Consider the following 18,075-nt stretch of genomic DNA (forward strand, 5'->3'; position numbering starts at 1 on the left):
TCAAGTGGCGGCTGACACCCAATGGCAGCACACGCAAAAACCGCCACCGTTCCCCCGACCTTCCATGCTTGGCTTCCCGCAGAATGTGGCGTCGACACTCCAATGACGAAATATGACAACGGCGCGGGCAATCAAGCAAAGCGCAGTATGGCGTCACACATCATAGCAATGATATCACAGGGTAGAACGGAATCAAACCAACAAGACTGCTGACATGCAATCAGGTGAGTGTGAGACATCCAAACTGCGGTGTTGGCCGCGTTCGATCATGGCTGATCTAGTCGGAACCGGGGACGTTTATGACATCGTGTGCAGCCACAGGCCTAACGCCCCCCCCCCCCCCCCCCCCAAAAAGCAACTGCGGATGCTGGCGTGGCCGCGCGCGCGAAGGCCGCAAGCGCGAGCAGGCGGCACAATCGCGCGGTGCATCCATAGCACGTACGCACGTACACACACAACAATCCTACAATGTGCATGTAAAGCGGCCAAGGCCACCAGCGAAGCCGGGGCAAGGGGTGGCGGCATACAGCACATGTGCCCTGCTGCTAACGGGTACACAAGGTAACGCACGGCACTGGCTAGGAGGATGTACGCGGACCCGGGGTTTGCTCCCGCAAGGTAGCATTCAGTGGCGAAGTTACGGGGGTCGCACGGGTCGCGGACACGACCGTGGGGAAAGCCGCAACGCATTAAGTTGTTTCGTTTCTGACCTTAGGCGTTCACTTCAAAATTGTGTTTCTACGCTTTCTTTAATTATTCAGAATTCCTTCCACATTCAATCTGGTATTACTACGGCTAACACCATTTTTCCTTTTCCTCCTCCACCATTTTTTCACATAAAAATGGTTAACCATCAGCTACTCAAACGCATGCCTCAAAACACGAACCACGTAAATGAGGGTGAATGGTTTCATTCAAGTCGGTACGACGCGACATCAGGAGCCTGAGCTGTCGGTACGACGCGTCATCAGGAGCCTGAACTGTCGGTACGACGCTACATCAGGAGCCTGAGCTATCGGTACGACGCGACATCAGGAGCCTGAGCTGTCGGTACGACGCGTCATCGGGAGCCTGAGCTGTCGGTACGACGCGCCATCAGGAGCCTGAGCTGTCGGTACGACGCGACATCAGGAGCCTGAGCTGTCGGTGAGACGCGACATCAGGAGCCTGAGCTGTCGGTAAGACGCGAAATCAGGAGCCTGAGCTGTCGGTAAGACACGGTGTCAAATCCCGTCATCCGAAGCCCTATAGCAGCAGCCGGTCCCGACTTGTAGATGAGTCGATACGGCTGGCCAGCAGCAGCACAGGAGGCTTCTCAAAGCGTAACAACAGATCTGAATTTCTACAACGCGCGACTGCTGAGCCTCCCCCCCCCCCCCCCCCACAGTGAGCGTAGAAACATATCTATTGACGTCCGAGCCACAGCTGTTCTTGGGACGGAAAAAAGTTCGCGCGGAGGGAAGAGCCAATAGTTTTTTCTCATGGATTTCTTCATCAAAATTAACGACACTATTGTTCGTGCCTACTCATGTGATTCCGTGCAGCTTGAAAGGCATGGTCGACCACTTCACATCTCGAATGTTTTCACTCCTTCAAATTATGTGTCTAAAATTGTCACAGCTAAAACATTATTTTACAAAACTATGATGCAGTCCACGATCGCATGTTTCACACCGATATGCGGAGATGAAACCGCTGCGAAATGGAACGTGAATGGGCATAGCTGACGATGGATAAACAAAGACGCTACGGCACGTGCCGCTACAAAAAGGTTCCGGTAAGTGCGCCTGACGAGCCATACAAAGCTGCCCAGGGCCCAGGCTGACGAGGGCATAGACAAAGTTGCGGGCGGACAACTGAAGTAGGGAGCTTTCACGCCAAAGATGCTGCTGGTCCGTGAACGTTAGTCACAGTCAGTCACATAAGTCACAGCCACAGTCACGTAATTTACAGCCACAGTCACGTAAGTCACAGGCACAGCCACGTGTCACAGTCATGTAGGTCACAGTCACAGTCCCGCAAGTTGCAGTCGCAGTCACGTAAGTCACGTGAAGTTAGAATCTAGTCTCTTTAGTGCATAAAAATGAGTAAGAAATCCTCGATATAAATTCGCTCATTTATATACAAAGGACACTTGATGAGCGTTGCACCCTCTCGCCTAAAAACATAAGGGGATGCTACAGGCTCGTTGCATTCTTCTTTGATGATCGAGTTTCATCAGCGTTGACAGGTATTTCGCCCATACCAGTTATCAGCCGTGCATGTTTATCTAGTGCACACAGTAACCACCTCAACGTGTGCCTGCGTTATACCCGCGAACGGATTACCTGGTGCGCAAACCAACCTCTACACGGTGTAATCGTGTTCTACTCGGAAACACAGTTGCCACCTGCGGGTATAGAACGAAGTGACACACAAACGACGCAGACGCGAAGACAATGCCCCGGCGGCGCTCGCCTCCCCAATTCTCCGCACGACACATGCCTCAGAGAACGGCGGTCCCAGCAGGCGGCGGGGCGTGAAAGTCGCCTCGCGAACTTCGGCCACATCCAGCCGCCGGGCGGGCGACATAGCCTGAGGCCACACCCAGCCGCCGGGCGGGAGAGCGGAGCACCGTGTCACGCCCCTCGCCCGCCCCCCGCCCCCCCCCCCCCGACACAGCCTGAGGCCACACCCAGCCGCCGGGCGGGAGAGCGGACCGTCGTGTCACACACCCCGCCCCCCGACACAGCCTGAGGCTACACCCAGCCGCCGGGCGGGAGAGCGGACCGTCGTGTCACACCCCTCGCCCCCCGACACAGCCTGAGGCCACACCCAGTCGCCGGGCGGGAGAGCGGAGCACCGTGTCACGCCCCTCGCCCGCCCCCCGCCCCCCCCCCCCGACACAGCCTGAGGCTACATCCAGCCGCCGGGCGGGAGAGCGGACCGTCGTGTCACGCCCCTCGCCCCCCGACACAGCCTGAGGCCACACCCAGTCGCCGGGCGGGAGAGCGGACCGCCGTGTCACGCCCCGCCCCTCGACACAGCCTGAGGCGGCGGGACGGGGCTGGCCGGTCCGGGCGGCGGTGACGGAACGTGTCGCCGCAGTCGGCGATGTTGTCATCCGGGCGCGGTCCGAGGTGACAGCGGCCCGGTCATTTGTCGGACAGATGACGCCGGGCCGCGCCGAGTCACACATGGGCGGAGAAGACGGACACCGGAGGAGAGACACAGGCGCACACGGCGGGAGAGACGCGCACGGGAGACAGACGCACGCGCCGGGAGAGACGCGCACAGGGGACAGACACACACGGCGGGAGAGACACGCACAGGAGACAGACGCACGCGCCGGGAGAGACACGCACAGGAGACAGACGCACGCGCCGGGAGAGACGCGCACAGGGGACAGACACACACGGCGGGAGAGACACGCACAGGAGACAGACGCACGCGCCGGGAGAGACACGCACAGGAGACAGACGCACGCGCCGGGAGAGACGCACACAGGAGACAGACACACACGGCGGGAGATATGTACACAGGAAACACAGGCGCACACGGCGGGAGAGACACGCACAGGGGACACAGAAGCAATATGACGGGCAACATGAGGTTGCCAGTCCATGTGCGTCTTTTAGCGGGTTTACGAGTGGCCTTTGTGCACCCATTAAGGCCAAGTCCAAACTACTGGTTTGTACTAAGTTCACAGGTGAACGATGTAAATGACGATGTGTGCATTGAAAACTGCCTATACGTCAACGTAGACGCACATGGGATGCCGGGAGTGTGCGTAACAGCTTCAGACGGGCCATGGATGGGAGACACAAACGCATACATGAGGAGAGACACGCATAGGGGAGACACACACGCGGGAGGAGAGACACAGAGGCACAAAGCAGGGCTGGAGCGCAAACGAGAATCAGAGAATGTCAATGGATGGGGGACAGAGTCGTATGCGGGAGGAGGGGCGAGCACCGCTGACACACACATACGGTAGAGTGGAGTGTGAGCAGGAAGCCCGCGTTTCATGCTCGCGGACGGGCGAGGGAGCCAGACGACGTGCGTACCTATCATCACACGCAGCCACGCGCAGGCGCTCAAAACCGCCACGTCAGCGCATGATGCATCCATGTCTGCATGGTGGAGAGGAGCGTGCAGGGAATTTCACAAGAAATGATGACAAAAAACATTACTCATGATGGCGATTAAGTGATGCTGGCTGACCAAAAAGGTAAAAGGCAAAGGTGAAAAGGGCCAAGGGTCCCAGCAGAGACAAATAGGCTGGCAGCATAAAACACAGAGGGTAATACACGGAACAGACGGACGGACACGGACACACAACAGACGGAAAGCTGACAGCCAGAGTGGAGGCTGCTCGAGATCATACGCGACCGTTTCATCTATGGGCGCGATCCTCGCCATCAGATGAGCTCGTTTACCGGGAGAAGACGTCAGGACGTGTAGGTCGAACCGCGCCAGCAGCAGGGAGATGAACACGCAGATGGCCACGCCGGCCCAGAACAGCGGCACCAACAGAAGCGCCATCATGGGGCGGACGGCACCAATGGCGGGATGGGTCACCTCCAGACGACGCGTCACAGCGCCAGGCACCAGCGTCAGTGCACCAGGCACCAGCGTCCGTGCAGTGGAAGTTGGCACCAGCCCGCGACAATCGCTGAAGGAGCTGATGTCCGAGCACGTGATACGATACGAGTCTGCACAGATCTTCGATGACGTTTCCAGGGGCAGGCGACACCGACGCCCCAGGCTCAGTGTCGCCTCGCAGGTCAGCACCGATCACCAGCGCCAGCGGCCAACTGCCGGCCGGACATCAAGGCAACACCACCTCGCGGCGGTCGCTGGTGCGCTGGACCGAGTCGCCAGGCGCTGGGCTGGCCAACTCGCCAGCAGTCAGCGCTGTCCCAGCTGGCGTCCCACTGGCCGGTCACCAGACGACAGTCGCCGATGCACCCCCGGGCGACACTGCGCCGCGCCGATCGCCCGCGAGCCGACTGCCTCTCCGGGCCGGCCGTCCCCGGCGCTGATCGGCCCGCACGGTCCGAAGTGAAACCCGCCGCGGCGCCGGCATCGACCGCGCCGACGCCGCACTGACCCGCACGGCAGACCGCGCGCAGAGTCGCTGGTAAGTACACAGGCCCTGGCACGGTGCACCGACGCCACAGCCCGTGCCAGCCACGCCACGGCGCGCCTTCTGGTGAACACCGCACGCTTTAGGTGAACACCGCGCGCGGTCGGGGTGACGGCCGTCACACGACGGTGGCGGCACGCCGCGCCTCCGACGCCCGGTGTGCCGGCGCCGCGCGCTGACCGGCCTACTGCCGCTGACCTGGCGCGGCACAGGGGCGGCCGCCTCCGCGCGTGATAAGCCGCCGGCCCGGCCCGCGCGCACGACCTCTATCGCGCCCCGCTCGGGACGAGCTCTGATAGCGCGCCTTTTTCCGCGCGAAGGATAGTGGTCTGATTGGCGCGGTTTTTCGGTCATCTTTGATGCGGGGTGACCGCTCAGACCAGTGATGCAATTCTTATCGTTGATGTGAGAGTCGAATAGAATTGGCGACATCGCTTGATATGTCGTGCAAACTCAATGTTATCCAAGCTATTCTCTGAGAAATGATAAACGCTAGAAGCCCTCAACTAATGTGATAAGAAATAAAGATACTAATCACGCCTATGGCAAATATCATAAGAGCACGTAAGTTTGACAACTGTGCTAATTCAGTACACCTAGTCTTTATTTAATAGCACTTCTACCTACTATAACTCTGGGAGTCGTAACACACAACAACAAAAGCGAACATTGGTGAGGGGCTGGTGTAAGGCTGTTTTCTAACACAGCAAGTTCAAGCGAAGAAGGACTCCGTGTAGGTAAATGGAACCATAGCTATTGCTTTGAACCTGTTGCTCGACTGCACGAAGCTTGCAACTCATACAGCCCCAAAGAGGAACTAGACAAGCAAAGCTTGCGATCCGAATCTATCACAACATCACATAAGAACAGACTGACCAGGTGCATTTGTGGCACAAATGTTCTCTATACACCCATCTTCGCCTCAGGCCCGCCATCCGCTTTGTACACGTGCCCTGGGTTGCAGGCTCAAGGCGATCTGCATGCCCCGTTTCCGCCCACCCCAATCAGCAGGGCATGAGGTGCGAAGCCTGACCCGCGACGCCGCCCCCGCGGCACTCGCGGGTCGCTGTTAGTCAGGGGTAAGCCCGGCCGGAAACGTGGTACTCAGGTGCTCGCCAACTTCAACGGTGCAGAGAACACGTGCTGATAACGGCGCTGACGTCTTGACCTCAAACGCCCCGACTTTAATTATCAGTCCCGCACATTCCGCCGGCCCCAAATGAGACAGCGGACCGGGAGGCGGCGACTTTACTCGCCCTGTCAACCGACTGCTGTAACGGGTCATTTACGCGGCTATGGCGGACGGTACTCACAGAATCGGGAGCCGGTCGAGGTCCGTATGCTGACTCGATGCTTCAACTGAATCTCAGACAGCCACTTGTTGGCCTGCAACTCCCTGTTGAAAGACCACCGGATATCAACGGGCGGTAACGAAAGCTTGCAGGACAAAATGGCGATGCAATTCAAAAGAGCCGGTTATCGGTGCACAATGGGACGCAATTGCATAAAGCCCATCACGCCTTCCATCACAGAGTGACGACCATATGTGCAGTAATTGTACGTAACAGCTCTACTTTTGAGAGCTGAAACCCAGGAGCCGGTGCCGCAACAGCTTTGGCCATTAATGACTTCATAAACTTGATTTCATGTAAGGTGAGTGCATCACGCTCACACCAGATCACGGGCCCACAAATCACCGAGAATCCCACGCTTCACGACTGCGGACGACCACCGGCGGGCCCAAGAGCCACCACAACCGCGCGGCGCGGTCGCGGAACGGTTGCCGTCTGAAAGCAGCCGTCACAAGGCCGAGCCAGGGTCTAGGGCCGGCTCAGACTGATCACAAGGCCGAGCCAGGGTCTAGAGCCGGCTCAGCCTGATCGCAAGGCCGAGCCAGGGTCTAGAGCCGGCTCAGGCTGATCACGAGGCCGAGCCAGGGTCTAGGGCCGGCTCAGATTGATCACAAGGTCCAGCCAGGGTCCAGGGCCGGCTCAGACTGATCACGAGGCCGAGTCAAAGTCCAGTACAAGGGTCAGACCGATCACAAGGCCGAGCCAGGGTCTAGTGCCGGCCCAGACTGATTGCAATGCCGATCCAGAGTCTAGAGCCTACCCAGACTGATCACAAGGTCTAGTGTCGGCCCAGACCGATCACAAGGTCGAGCCAGAGTCAAGTGTCGGCCCAGACTGATTGCAATGCCGATCCAGAGCCTAGAGCCGACCCAGACTGATCACGAGGTCCGACTCGGACCGATCACACGTCCGAGCTAGTCTAATGCTGGCTGACACTGATCACAAGGCCGAGCCAGAGTCCATTGTCGGCTCAGAGTGATCACAAGGCCGAGCCACAGTCCATTATCGGCTCAGAGTGATCACAAGGCCGAGCCACAGTCCATTATCGGCTCAGAGTGATCACAAGGCCGAGCCACAGTCCATTATCGGCTCAGAGTGATCACAAGGCCGAGCCAAAGTCTGTTACCCGTCCACACTGAGCATAAGACATAGCAAGTGACCAGCACCGACTCAGATCACTGAGGCAGATGGATCACAAGGCCGAATCGATCACAAAGCTCCTTCAGGGCCCAGTGCAGGCCCAGCGTAGTGCTAACAACCATGGACTGAAATGAATCCCCGCTGACGAACGGGCAAGGCGAGGTACCGTGGTGTCCAAAGGCAGCGCGGAACCAAAGTTCCCGTTGAAGCTAATGATAACGGCATGTGAGCAGGCATGAACTCAACACTCAGAGCATGCAACAAATACTCCTTAGTCCCATCTGACCATATAGTTCAAGTGGAGGCCGAAATGAGTGTACGTCACGAACAGCACTTGCACGGGCAAGGCACGTCTGCACCTTCAGGGCACGCCCCAACAACCCACACGGGAGTGGTCACCCACCCTCAACGCACACACTGGAGACGCACAGCACCGCGGCAGTGCGTCGGGCCTGGTGGGTCTCGCATACCAGCGCCCCTCGCCGAGCCGGCGGCACCGGCTCGACACCGGCGCCGCCTTCTGCTCGTATATGTCGGGCGGTGAATGACCCCCCCCCCCGCACCTTGAGATACACACACACTTGTCCGTATGCTTATCACGGCAGATTCCCATTCAACTAAGGTCGACTTTACGCGAGATCACGAGGCCACGTGTCTTGTGATTTTTGGTATGCGTGCCATGCGCTACATGGAGATTTTGCGCGAACTTTGGGCGCTCGGCGGGAAAGCAAGTGACTCCAAAAGAAGCTTTGTGCACGCCGTGGATAGCCTGTAGTACCGCGCTGGCGTAGTTAACAGGGCCACATCGGGGTAATAGTCCGATGCTGGATCGTCGATCTACAATAATTCGTGCGTTTTGCGAATCCAGATATTGATTGCAATACACAGCATCGTGAACTCCAGTGAGAGCTGAAACGAACACCTTAAAAACGACAGCGAATGCACACCAAGTTGTTCGCTGAATGACGCACACGGACATCTCAGATGTTTAGCGTTGCCAGGTCTCCCACTAATCTCTGCAGGATGATGGAACTCCTCGCCAGGGACAGCCCGGCCCGCTGCTCCGCACGCGGCCTGTTAGCGCACGCTTGTCCGCCGGAGACCGGACGCCTCTTCCAGAGCGTATGACGTCATAACCCGGCACATACATAGGACACACGCCAATTGGGCAGCAAGCCCAGACGATTATTCCCCCCACGAAGGTACTCTTGCCATAATGGCCTGCCACCGTGACACCCAGCAAGCAGGAGCGCATGGCGAATCCCCCAGCTATCCTTAAGAGGATAACCTAAAATACTGTGTTTCTCCGGTTATCCTCATGGAGTCGCCCGGTTATCCTCCTGAGGATAACCTAATAACAATGAGGATGCCTGCCCGGCTCGCCCACAGCTGGACCGCGGAGGCGAAAATGGGCTCGCGAGTCAGTGCGGACACCATGGCGCAAGTCGTACGCTCGTAAACGTCGGCTACGGTCGTTGGTAACATGCTTCTACGGTGCGCATTCGTGACTGTCGTTTGGGTTTGATGAACTCCGCTCCTCGAGATACGGCAGGGCTGAAAGAGGGCTTTCACAGAAGTGGTACTCACAGATCACTTGTTATCCCGTCTACTCTCCTGTAGATGGGATGTCGATGAGACTGCTATCCTCACTAGACGTCAGCGAATATCCGTGTTTCCCACGGCCTACATTTCATATCGCACTGATGAACGATCAATACGCATGCAGGCTAATTTCGACAGCATTTTCGTGCCAACAGTGCATGAATCTGACCTCTAAGGTGACGTGATGTGTCTATTTAACGCGGCAGACCAAATGCAGGTCGGTGATCTGTCCGAGCCTGAGCGACCAGCGATGTGAGGCCCGCCTTCCCCGCCGCATCGTTAGATTGCTTATCGACGCATGTAACTACTGCGGCCATTAGTGTCGCAGCCTCTCACGTCTGTCGCTGCGTGGAGGCTAGTGAACTCGTCCCACTCACGAGTCACGAGCTCGTCGTCTCCCACACTCGCCGCTGTGGCACCCGCGCGGTGCTGATCGCTCACATCTGACCTCCAAAGCACAGGTCGCTCGCGCAACTCGCGCCCGCACGCCCTACCCTCACGTCACACCGCTGCTACCCCTTCCGCTGCACTCACGCGTCGCAGGTGTAGCGGAGCTCCTCCATGAGCTGGCCGGCGGGTCACATCGGGTCAGCCCGCCGGCGCGGCACCGCGCACGGACAGCGGACAGCGCGGCGGCCGGCGCGGACACGGCCGGGCGGCGCGGCGGACGGCGCGGACACGGCCGGGCGGCGCGGCGGCTGGCCGGTGCGGAACAGCGCGCTGGCGCAGCATCAGCCGGCGCCGGCCGCCGGCCGACCACACACCGGAAGCGGGTGGGCGGGGCCGCGCGACGCACGGCGGCCGCAGCGCGCCGGCCGGCCGCCGGCCCCGCACACACCCCCGCACGCGGACACGCCGACACACAGGCAGACGCGGACGCACACTGGCACGCGCAGCCTGGCGTACGTGGACGCCCCGACAGCGCGCATGCTGTGAGCTAACCGGACACATACTGTGAGCTAACCGGACACAAGCGGCTGCAGGCGTGCACGTGCGACCGCTCAGCCGCACAGACCAGCTGGTACTACGAACTTTGTTAGAGAGCGACTTGTTGAACGCCACTGCGGTGCAAAATGTAACTGATTGATTGGGTTTGTTTTAAATTGAGCTTGGTTGAATACAATATATCCTGTTTGACGTCAACTAATGATGATGCCGGTCGCTGTCTATCACCATACCATTTCACTTCGATGTGCAACCATGGATGCGGGAGAGGGGAGCAGTCTGTTCCAGCAATGCCATCCACACGTTTCGCTGTTGTACGAAACATCAATCACATTTCCATCTATACGTGCACAAGGCAACTTTTCTTATTAAAACACGACTTGGGCTTATCTGCGCTGGTGACGACCACTTGACACGGAAGACCGGTGCGCGCCGCAGGCACGCGGTCACAGGTGCGCTTCTCGGACAATGAAGGTGACAGAGCCTGCCCCTCCCCTCCCCCTCCCCCATACGCGGGCTGCATTCATGCTGACGCCATCGGCGGGCTGTGACGTCCTTGTCCGACTGGCGTGGGCTCCGAGGAAAACGAGGTCACGTATTTATCAGGCCGGGATGCAGTTGTCAACAAGCGTACTGGCTGTCGTTGTCAGGGAAACTGTGTCAGACTTTTTACGACGGAACTATTCTCTTTGCTGGTGGAATAACACAACGAAGCAGGAAAAAGGACGCTAACAACGGAAAAAGCAATTGTATCTCCTCAACATTCGCTAATCGCCTGAATACTATTAGCCCGCGCCATGGTGCAATGAGAAAACTTGCTATTGGGACGATGAAATAGCCCTGCTTTGACTAGCATCGTCTTGCCGATCCGGGAAGCTGAAAACCCGTCACTTCAGAACTCGCCTCCACCTACAGCCTCTCAGCGCCGGCAGCGTGCTCACCTCTCGCGCTCGCAGACGAGGCACAGCCAGCCACGCCGGCCGTGCTCGTATCTGGCGCAGCGGCGGCAGACGCTGGCGCCGCACAGCTGGCACTCCAGCCGCTTGTTGAAGAGGATGCGGAAGGTCTGGCCGCAGCGGAGGCAGGCGCGCCGCGCGTTCTTGTGCCGCTGCTCCTGGCTGCGCTGGCGCACTGTTTCCTCGTGCACCTCGGCCTCGATCTTACTGTGGACACGGCAGCGGCCAACAGTCAGGGCAACAGTGAGGCTCGTCACTAACTGCTGGTGATGGGGTGGCAGCATTTGATTACTGTTTAAGCGGGGTTATACACACATGACACTGCACTGCCCGCACTCAATGCTCCCTTGGTCGAAACTCCCATTCCCGCATGTTAAAAATTAACAGCACATAGCTCTTGTTAGCTTTCTTGTTCTTTAAACTTGTATTTTTAAAAGGAAACATGCCACTTTTGTACTTTTCACGTATTGTTAGATAAGACGTGTCCGATTTGATCGGTAATATCAGTTCTACCGAAATCCTTCTGAAGGAATTTCCATTTGGAGTAGCTGCCCTGGAAAGAGAAATTTGATTGGACACATAATTGGACTCATCTGTTCATCACTAAGAAAGTCATACTTTTCAGTTGCCTTGCTTTTCTAATGCGTATGTTCTGCAATGTTTGCAAAACGCTAATTGGTCAAAGTGCTTCTGCAGTAAGTACTACGGTGGCTTGGAACACTCTGTTAGGGGGTCATATATACAGACCACGCGAATTATTTACGTGCGGTTATGATCACGCGAAGTCAACGAAAAGTCATGCTATGGCTTTGATTTATCCCAATGGCGTGCAACACTGACTCTTTTCGAAGCTCACTTTAGCTTTGGGAAATAGACTTATCACATGTTCTATGACGCACTGGTTCAAATTCCAACCCAAGCGCTACTCGGTAAATGGGCTTCTCCGCCCCATGTGCCAATCACAAACATTCATTTATAATGTCATTCATGCCAGTGAAGGCCCCACTTTTAGAAGGTGCTTCAAGTCCAACAGTTGACGACGGTCCCTAGCAGAGACGGCGTAAGTTAGACTAAAAAATAATGCAAAGCAATCTGTTCATTACATCGTAATGTGTTGCAGTGATACTAACCACCGCCGTCATTATATGGAATTGATCATGATGTTTTCCAGAGTACACTTTGGAATACGCCCCAAATGTGGGACAACTCCTCCAAGACCATCGCCAACAGATTGTCCTTCACTTACAGGCGAAGTCTGTACACACGAAGTAACAGTGTTTGTATGTCATCCGCTGCCTGTGGGCTGTGCCCCGCAAAAGATCGGGGGGCAATGCGAAACGAGCCTTCCCCGTGACACACGACCAGGTGGTGGGGACCTGCGAATGGTGTCAGAGACCAGCACCGCTGGAGGACGCTTAATGGGACTTACGCTGGTTATGGCGCACCACACGTTAACTAACTCAAGTAAGATTTAGCAGTTGAACATGAGAAGTAAGCCACTCTCAAACGCCTGGATAAAGTAGAGTCTAGAGACGAAACTTTCCAACCCGCCGGCATCTGACCCACCAGAACCCGCCGGCTTTTGGCCGAGTTGTGGGTCAGACTTGGCGGGCTTTTGCGAGTAAAAAAAATCGACAAGCAAAACATGCACTTTTATATTTTCATTATTCTAGCCAGAGCTCTAGCGAAAAGCCCATCGCAGACATGCCAAGCCACTAAACCATATTGCACAAATTAAACAACTTTACGCAACATCTCACTGAAAAACTCAACAATAACAACCTAAACTTTTAAAGGTTGGCGTGACTTCATTGAGTAGTTAGGTGGGTCATTCCTGTAAGAACCGCTACAAACTGCATTCAGCTGCTATTGAGGGCGGGGTGCACTTTAACTTTCCTGTGTCACACACAAACCATACCGCATAATAAATGTCAATGAATCGAAAGGAAAACCATGTGCCTTTTATTGTCTTTTTTGTTGTCCTGTATTGCCTCGCCGACTTGTCGATAGTCCGCAGCCTTACAGGAGTCCTTCAGGGTAGCAATGCACCAGTGAATTGGTCCAACGAGATCTCGCAATTGCTACGCAGTGTTATGTTGCTAGATAAAAAACTGACCCTATTGTGCCAAGTGAAAGGTCAAATTTTCCCAAAATCGCATTTTTTCAAATCTACTCGCTCATCTGAGCATGATCACCCGTAATAGCGACACAAAACCTAAACAGGCATGTTTTCTGTTCAATTCTCAGTACCATCGTGTATAGCCATCGTGCATAACTTCATAAATGTAACGATGTCTGCCTGCCACGCGCTTTCGCAGCATCATCGCTTGTCCCCCGCGCAGGTCATTGATCGCCGAGCAGTGTTCCCCAAAAACCGCCACTGCTCCGTAACCACAAATACTAGGGACATAGTCTCCAAACATGCGTAATGAATATCCCACGGGGCATTGAGAAATTGGACAGAATCACACTGCATACCGGAGAGGTTTGCTCATAAAATCTTACGGGGTCGCATCACCTCCCCCCCCCCTCCCCCACTACCAGGGCGAGGCCCATCTTAAGCCGCTGATAGCTCGCGACCGACTTGACCTTAGCAACCCTTTCGGCTGGTTCAAGCCAGCGACCTCAATCTTTAAACCTGCCCACAAACGAGGCTTATCGCATCGTCTTTCCACGCACGCGCGAGCTCACAGTCACGAGGTGGCGGGTGGCGCGCTGGCTGCGGCTGGCCGTCCACTGCGTCACACCGAGCCTGCGACACGGCTGACAGTTGGCCAGCGGCCGGCGGCCGAGGTCACGGGCACGACAGCCGGCGGTCAGCGCACCCGACGGAACGGAACGGAACGGAACGGAACGGAACGGCACGGCGCGGACGGCGGACCAACGGACGACGGAAGCCACCCGTCGAGGGGCGGACGTTCACAGGAGTGGTGGGAAGAACTCGGACCGGAGCAGCGAGATGCGTCTCGACGAATTAACTCCCCGATCGGAACGTCCATCCAGACCAAAACCATTTCCTAGACGGGGCCGTAATGGACGGAAGTGTTTTTACGAGCGCCATGTGACTGGGATGCGAGCAACGACCTCGGCGTTTTAATGTGGTTTCAAAAGATACGAGCTTTGAAACTGATTTAAACAATACGGAAATGCAGGTAATATTACTGCGAGCTAAAAAAGAGAGCACTTGCCTGGCGAACCACAGGAACCACTCGTCTAAACTGCCGAACCGGTACCGCCCGAGGCGCGGGTCATACCGTGACCTCCTCGGCATGACCCGAAGCAGATCACGTCAGGTCACACTGAGCACTCGCCTCTACAATCCGCCGCCGGGCCTTGGTCACCCGCCGTTACGCTCCCGGGTCAATGCGAACACTCTTCTCCCGGGTCGCGTCACTCAGGCACCACACGGTCCTTGTCACTCGAGGTCCGCACAGGGTGACCGATCGCTCGAGTCACCAGCACCGCTCCTCCGCTCGAGTGTCCCCGCGCTGCGCCACGTGAGTCTCTCGAGGGGCCGCATACGCACCCCATCCTCGTCCATCCGCGAGGGCTCTCGGCGCGCCACGTGTGAGCCCGGAACCGCGAAGGTCGCGTCACTCGAGCGTCCCGCGACGTCGTCACGACTGCGCCGGCCCGGCGCCGCCCGCGCGCGTCACGCCGACCGTCACGGCCGCTGTGACGGCGTGACGCGCGGCAGGGGCGCGCCATCGATCGGCGGACAGACGCGGCGCGGCCGGCCCAGCTGTGGTCCGCAGCTGGGGACGCCGGGTCACCCCGCTCGCTCCACTGGCGCCGCCGGTCGCCGGCGCCACGGCGGCGGCACGGGGTCAGCTGAGCGGTGCACGGTCAGGTCATGAGGAGCCCTCATGTGGGAGGCAGGAAACGGGACGATTGTGTTCCTTTGATTCGTGCGACAATGCTCTCTCACTCAACACCCCAGCACAGCACCAACAGAGCAATTTGGCGAGACGCGCGATATGCTCGCTCACATCACCCCAAGCACGTGCTCTTGATCCGCCCTTGTACGGCATGGTAGTTAGTGATTTAGAGCACCGCCCACAGCAGCCACCCAGCGGCACACCCACGGCTGAGCCAAGGTCACCCCTGCCAACACGGCACCATTCGTCCATCATCGGTTCATTATCACAGTTTCGAATCTTAACATCAGGCCTATCAGGCCTATGATAATTCATGGAATGACCCACCAAACGAGTCGTAGTTACTAATGGAGCCTCAATATTCTTGCAAAGTGACGACCATGGGGCATGGACGCAATTTCGAAAGATAATTTGGTGGTGGTGGGGGGGGGGGGGGAGACTGAGCACGGAAAATGACAAAAACTGCACCAAACTACGCCTCCCCTTCAACTGAAAAACAAGCTCCCCTGAACTTGACCAACTTTCTTCTCAAAATTAGGAGGCGGAAGCCTTTCCAACAATGTACAGAAGACTGTATCCCTTGCCCGATGTAACGGTTAGCGCACGGGGGCCTATCCGGCGACGTTGGTCGTCGGTAGATAAGGAGTCACGGCAAGACACGTGATGCAAGAGCCTCCTTTACTGCCAGCCGTCCTGATGATCGTCTGATTAAGAGACTGCCTCTTGCCAGCCCTCTCGATGATCGTCTGATAACAGACTGCCCTATTGCCAGTCGTCCTGATAATCGTCTGATAACAGACTGCCTCTATTGCCAGCCCTCCCGATGATCGTCTGACTAACAAGGACTGCCTCTATTGCCAGTCGTCCTGACAATCGTCTGATAACAGACTGCTCTATGCCAGCCCTCCGATGATCGTCTGATAACAGACTGCCTCTATTGCCAGTCGTCCTGACAATCGTCTGATAACAGACTGCCTCTATTGCCAGCCCTCCCGATGATAGTCTTGATAACAGACTGCCCCTATGCCAGTCGTCCTGACAATCGTCTGATAACAGACTGCCTCTATTACCAGCCGTCCTGATGATCGTCTGATAACAGACTGCCTCTATTGCCAGCCGTCCTGATGATCGTCTGATAACAGACTGCCTCTATTGCCAGCCGTCCTGATGATCGTCTGATAACAGACTGCCTCTATTGCCAGCCGTCCTGATGATCGTCTGATAACAGACTGCCTCTATTGCCAGTCGTCCTGATAATCGTCTGATAACAGACTGCCTCTATTGGCAGCCCTCCCGATGATCGTCTGATAACAGACTGCCTCTATTGCCCGTCGTCCTGATAATCGTCTGATAACAGACTGCCTCTATTGGCAGCCCTCCCGATGATCGTCTGATAACAGACTGCCTCTATTGCCAGTCGTCCTGATAATCGTCTGATAACGGACTGCCTCTATTGCCAGCCGTCCTGATGATCGTCTGGTAACAGACTGCCTCTATTACCAGCCGTCCTGATGATCGTCTGATAACAGACTGCCTCTATTACCAGCCGTCCTGATGATCGTCTGATAACAGACTGCCTCTATTTGGCACGGCGCATGCCGAAGCATGCCACGGGAGATGTACTGCTCGCATGAAAAGCAGTACACCGGAGTGTCAGCTGCTAAGAGACTGCATGGATAACTCAAACAAAACGCTCCGAATGACAAGCCGAAGCCTGTTGCCTGCCAAAACACTGTCCTTCACATTGTCAGGTAAGCGCCATGTGGCGTCGCAGGTGGACATTCAGGTGAGGAAACACACCTGCAAACACGACGCGTGCTGGTCCCGCAGCGAATCCATTGGAGCGGCGCGATGACTGGGTTCTTGTCGGTAATTACTAATTAGCCGTCCCACCCAGCGTTAATCGAAGGCATGACAAAGCCCGGAAGCCAACACGACTACCGGAGAAACCTCTCACGACCCACCGGCGGGGAGACAGCGTCACGGACGCAAAGAACGCCGGCCAGCAGCACGACAAGACCGCTACACCCACCGGCGCCGGCCGCCGCAAACGGCCACCGAAAGCCTCGCGAAAGCCCACTGTGTGCCACCCACCGCAAACGGTCATCGACGGCCTCACGAAAGCCACTGTGCACCGCAATCCCCGTATCGAGGGCACTGGACCGGGCGGCGACGGCACCTCCGGGGGCGAGCGAAAGCCGATCCCGCCGCCGCCGGACCTCGCCTCCCCGCCTCCGGGGCGGCGTCGGACACGACGCACGAGGCGAGGCTGGCCATCGGCCGCCTTCCGGTGGGAACGCTCGTGCCCGCCGGCTCGCCGCAGACCAGGCCCGAGATCACGAGACGCGCCACGGAGCGTGGCCCCGGTGTCGCCGGCCGGTGTCACGGGGATGCAAAGTGCCGTCGCGAGCGTACCCAGCACCATGCAACGCCGATGTTACCGCGCATTGCACTGTAAGTCCGCATTGGTAACGCCAGATAACGTAACACGTAATGCGACATGTAACACGAGAGCCGACAGGTAACATGGTCACACCATGTTAAACGGCAGGTAACAAGGAGACGCCATGCGGCAGGCGATACGCAGCACGTAACCCAGGTAAGAACGGCATGGGAAGCTCGAGACGGGGGTGTCCGACTGCCCACTGATCACGGCTCATTGTCGGAGATGGGTCAGCCGATTGTACGGGCTGATGGTATCATCGGTGTAATGGGAGAGGGTGTTACGATTGGCTCTCGTTGGGGCGGAGCGGGTGCGAGATTAGAGATCGGGATAGCTCGGGCGGTGAGGGTGTCTGTGATCAGTTGTCCCGGCCTCAGTGTTATTTCCATTCCATTCTTGACGACAGCAGCGTTTGTGGACGCTGTGCATGGACGGAGAGCGCAACGGTAGACCGCTCAGAAAGCTTGGAAAATATATCTCCCCCACTTGTTTTTCGCATCTGTCTTTGCAACGCATTCAGATGTGACATCAGGGAGAGAAAACACCAGTCCGTTTCGTATCCAAAGCAGCGACGGGAATCACTTTCGGCCTCGCACCACGCCTCCACTAGATATAAGTTTCTTTGAAGCGG

The 18,075-nt window shown here is 56.9% G+C and overlaps 1 protein-coding gene across 1 annotated transcript in view; it reads right to left on the reverse strand.

The window, feature by feature from the left end:
* LOC119106133 (uncharacterized) overlaps window positions 1–18,075 on the reverse strand; it is a 55,583-nt gene that overhangs the window by 21,994 nt on the left and 15,514 nt on the right. The window contains exons 3-4 of the mRNA XM_037229730.1: window positions 11,109–11,330; window positions 6,442–6,524 (exon numbers count right to left, since the gene is read on the reverse strand). Of these exons, the coding sequence (XP_037085625.1) occupies window positions 6,442–6,524; window positions 11,109–11,330 (305 nt within the window). The remainder of the gene's footprint in view (window positions 1–6,441; window positions 6,525–11,108; window positions 11,331–18,075) is intronic.

This window comes from Pollicipes pollicipes, unplaced genomic scaffold (assembly GCF_011947565.3).
Source record: "Pollicipes pollicipes isolate AB1234 unplaced genomic scaffold, Ppol_2.1 Scaffold_6138;HRSCAF=7277_pilon_pilon_pilon, whole genome shotgun sequence".
NCBI lineage: Eukaryota > Metazoa > Arthropoda > Thecostraca > Pollicipedomorpha > Pollicipedidae > Pollicipes > Pollicipes pollicipes.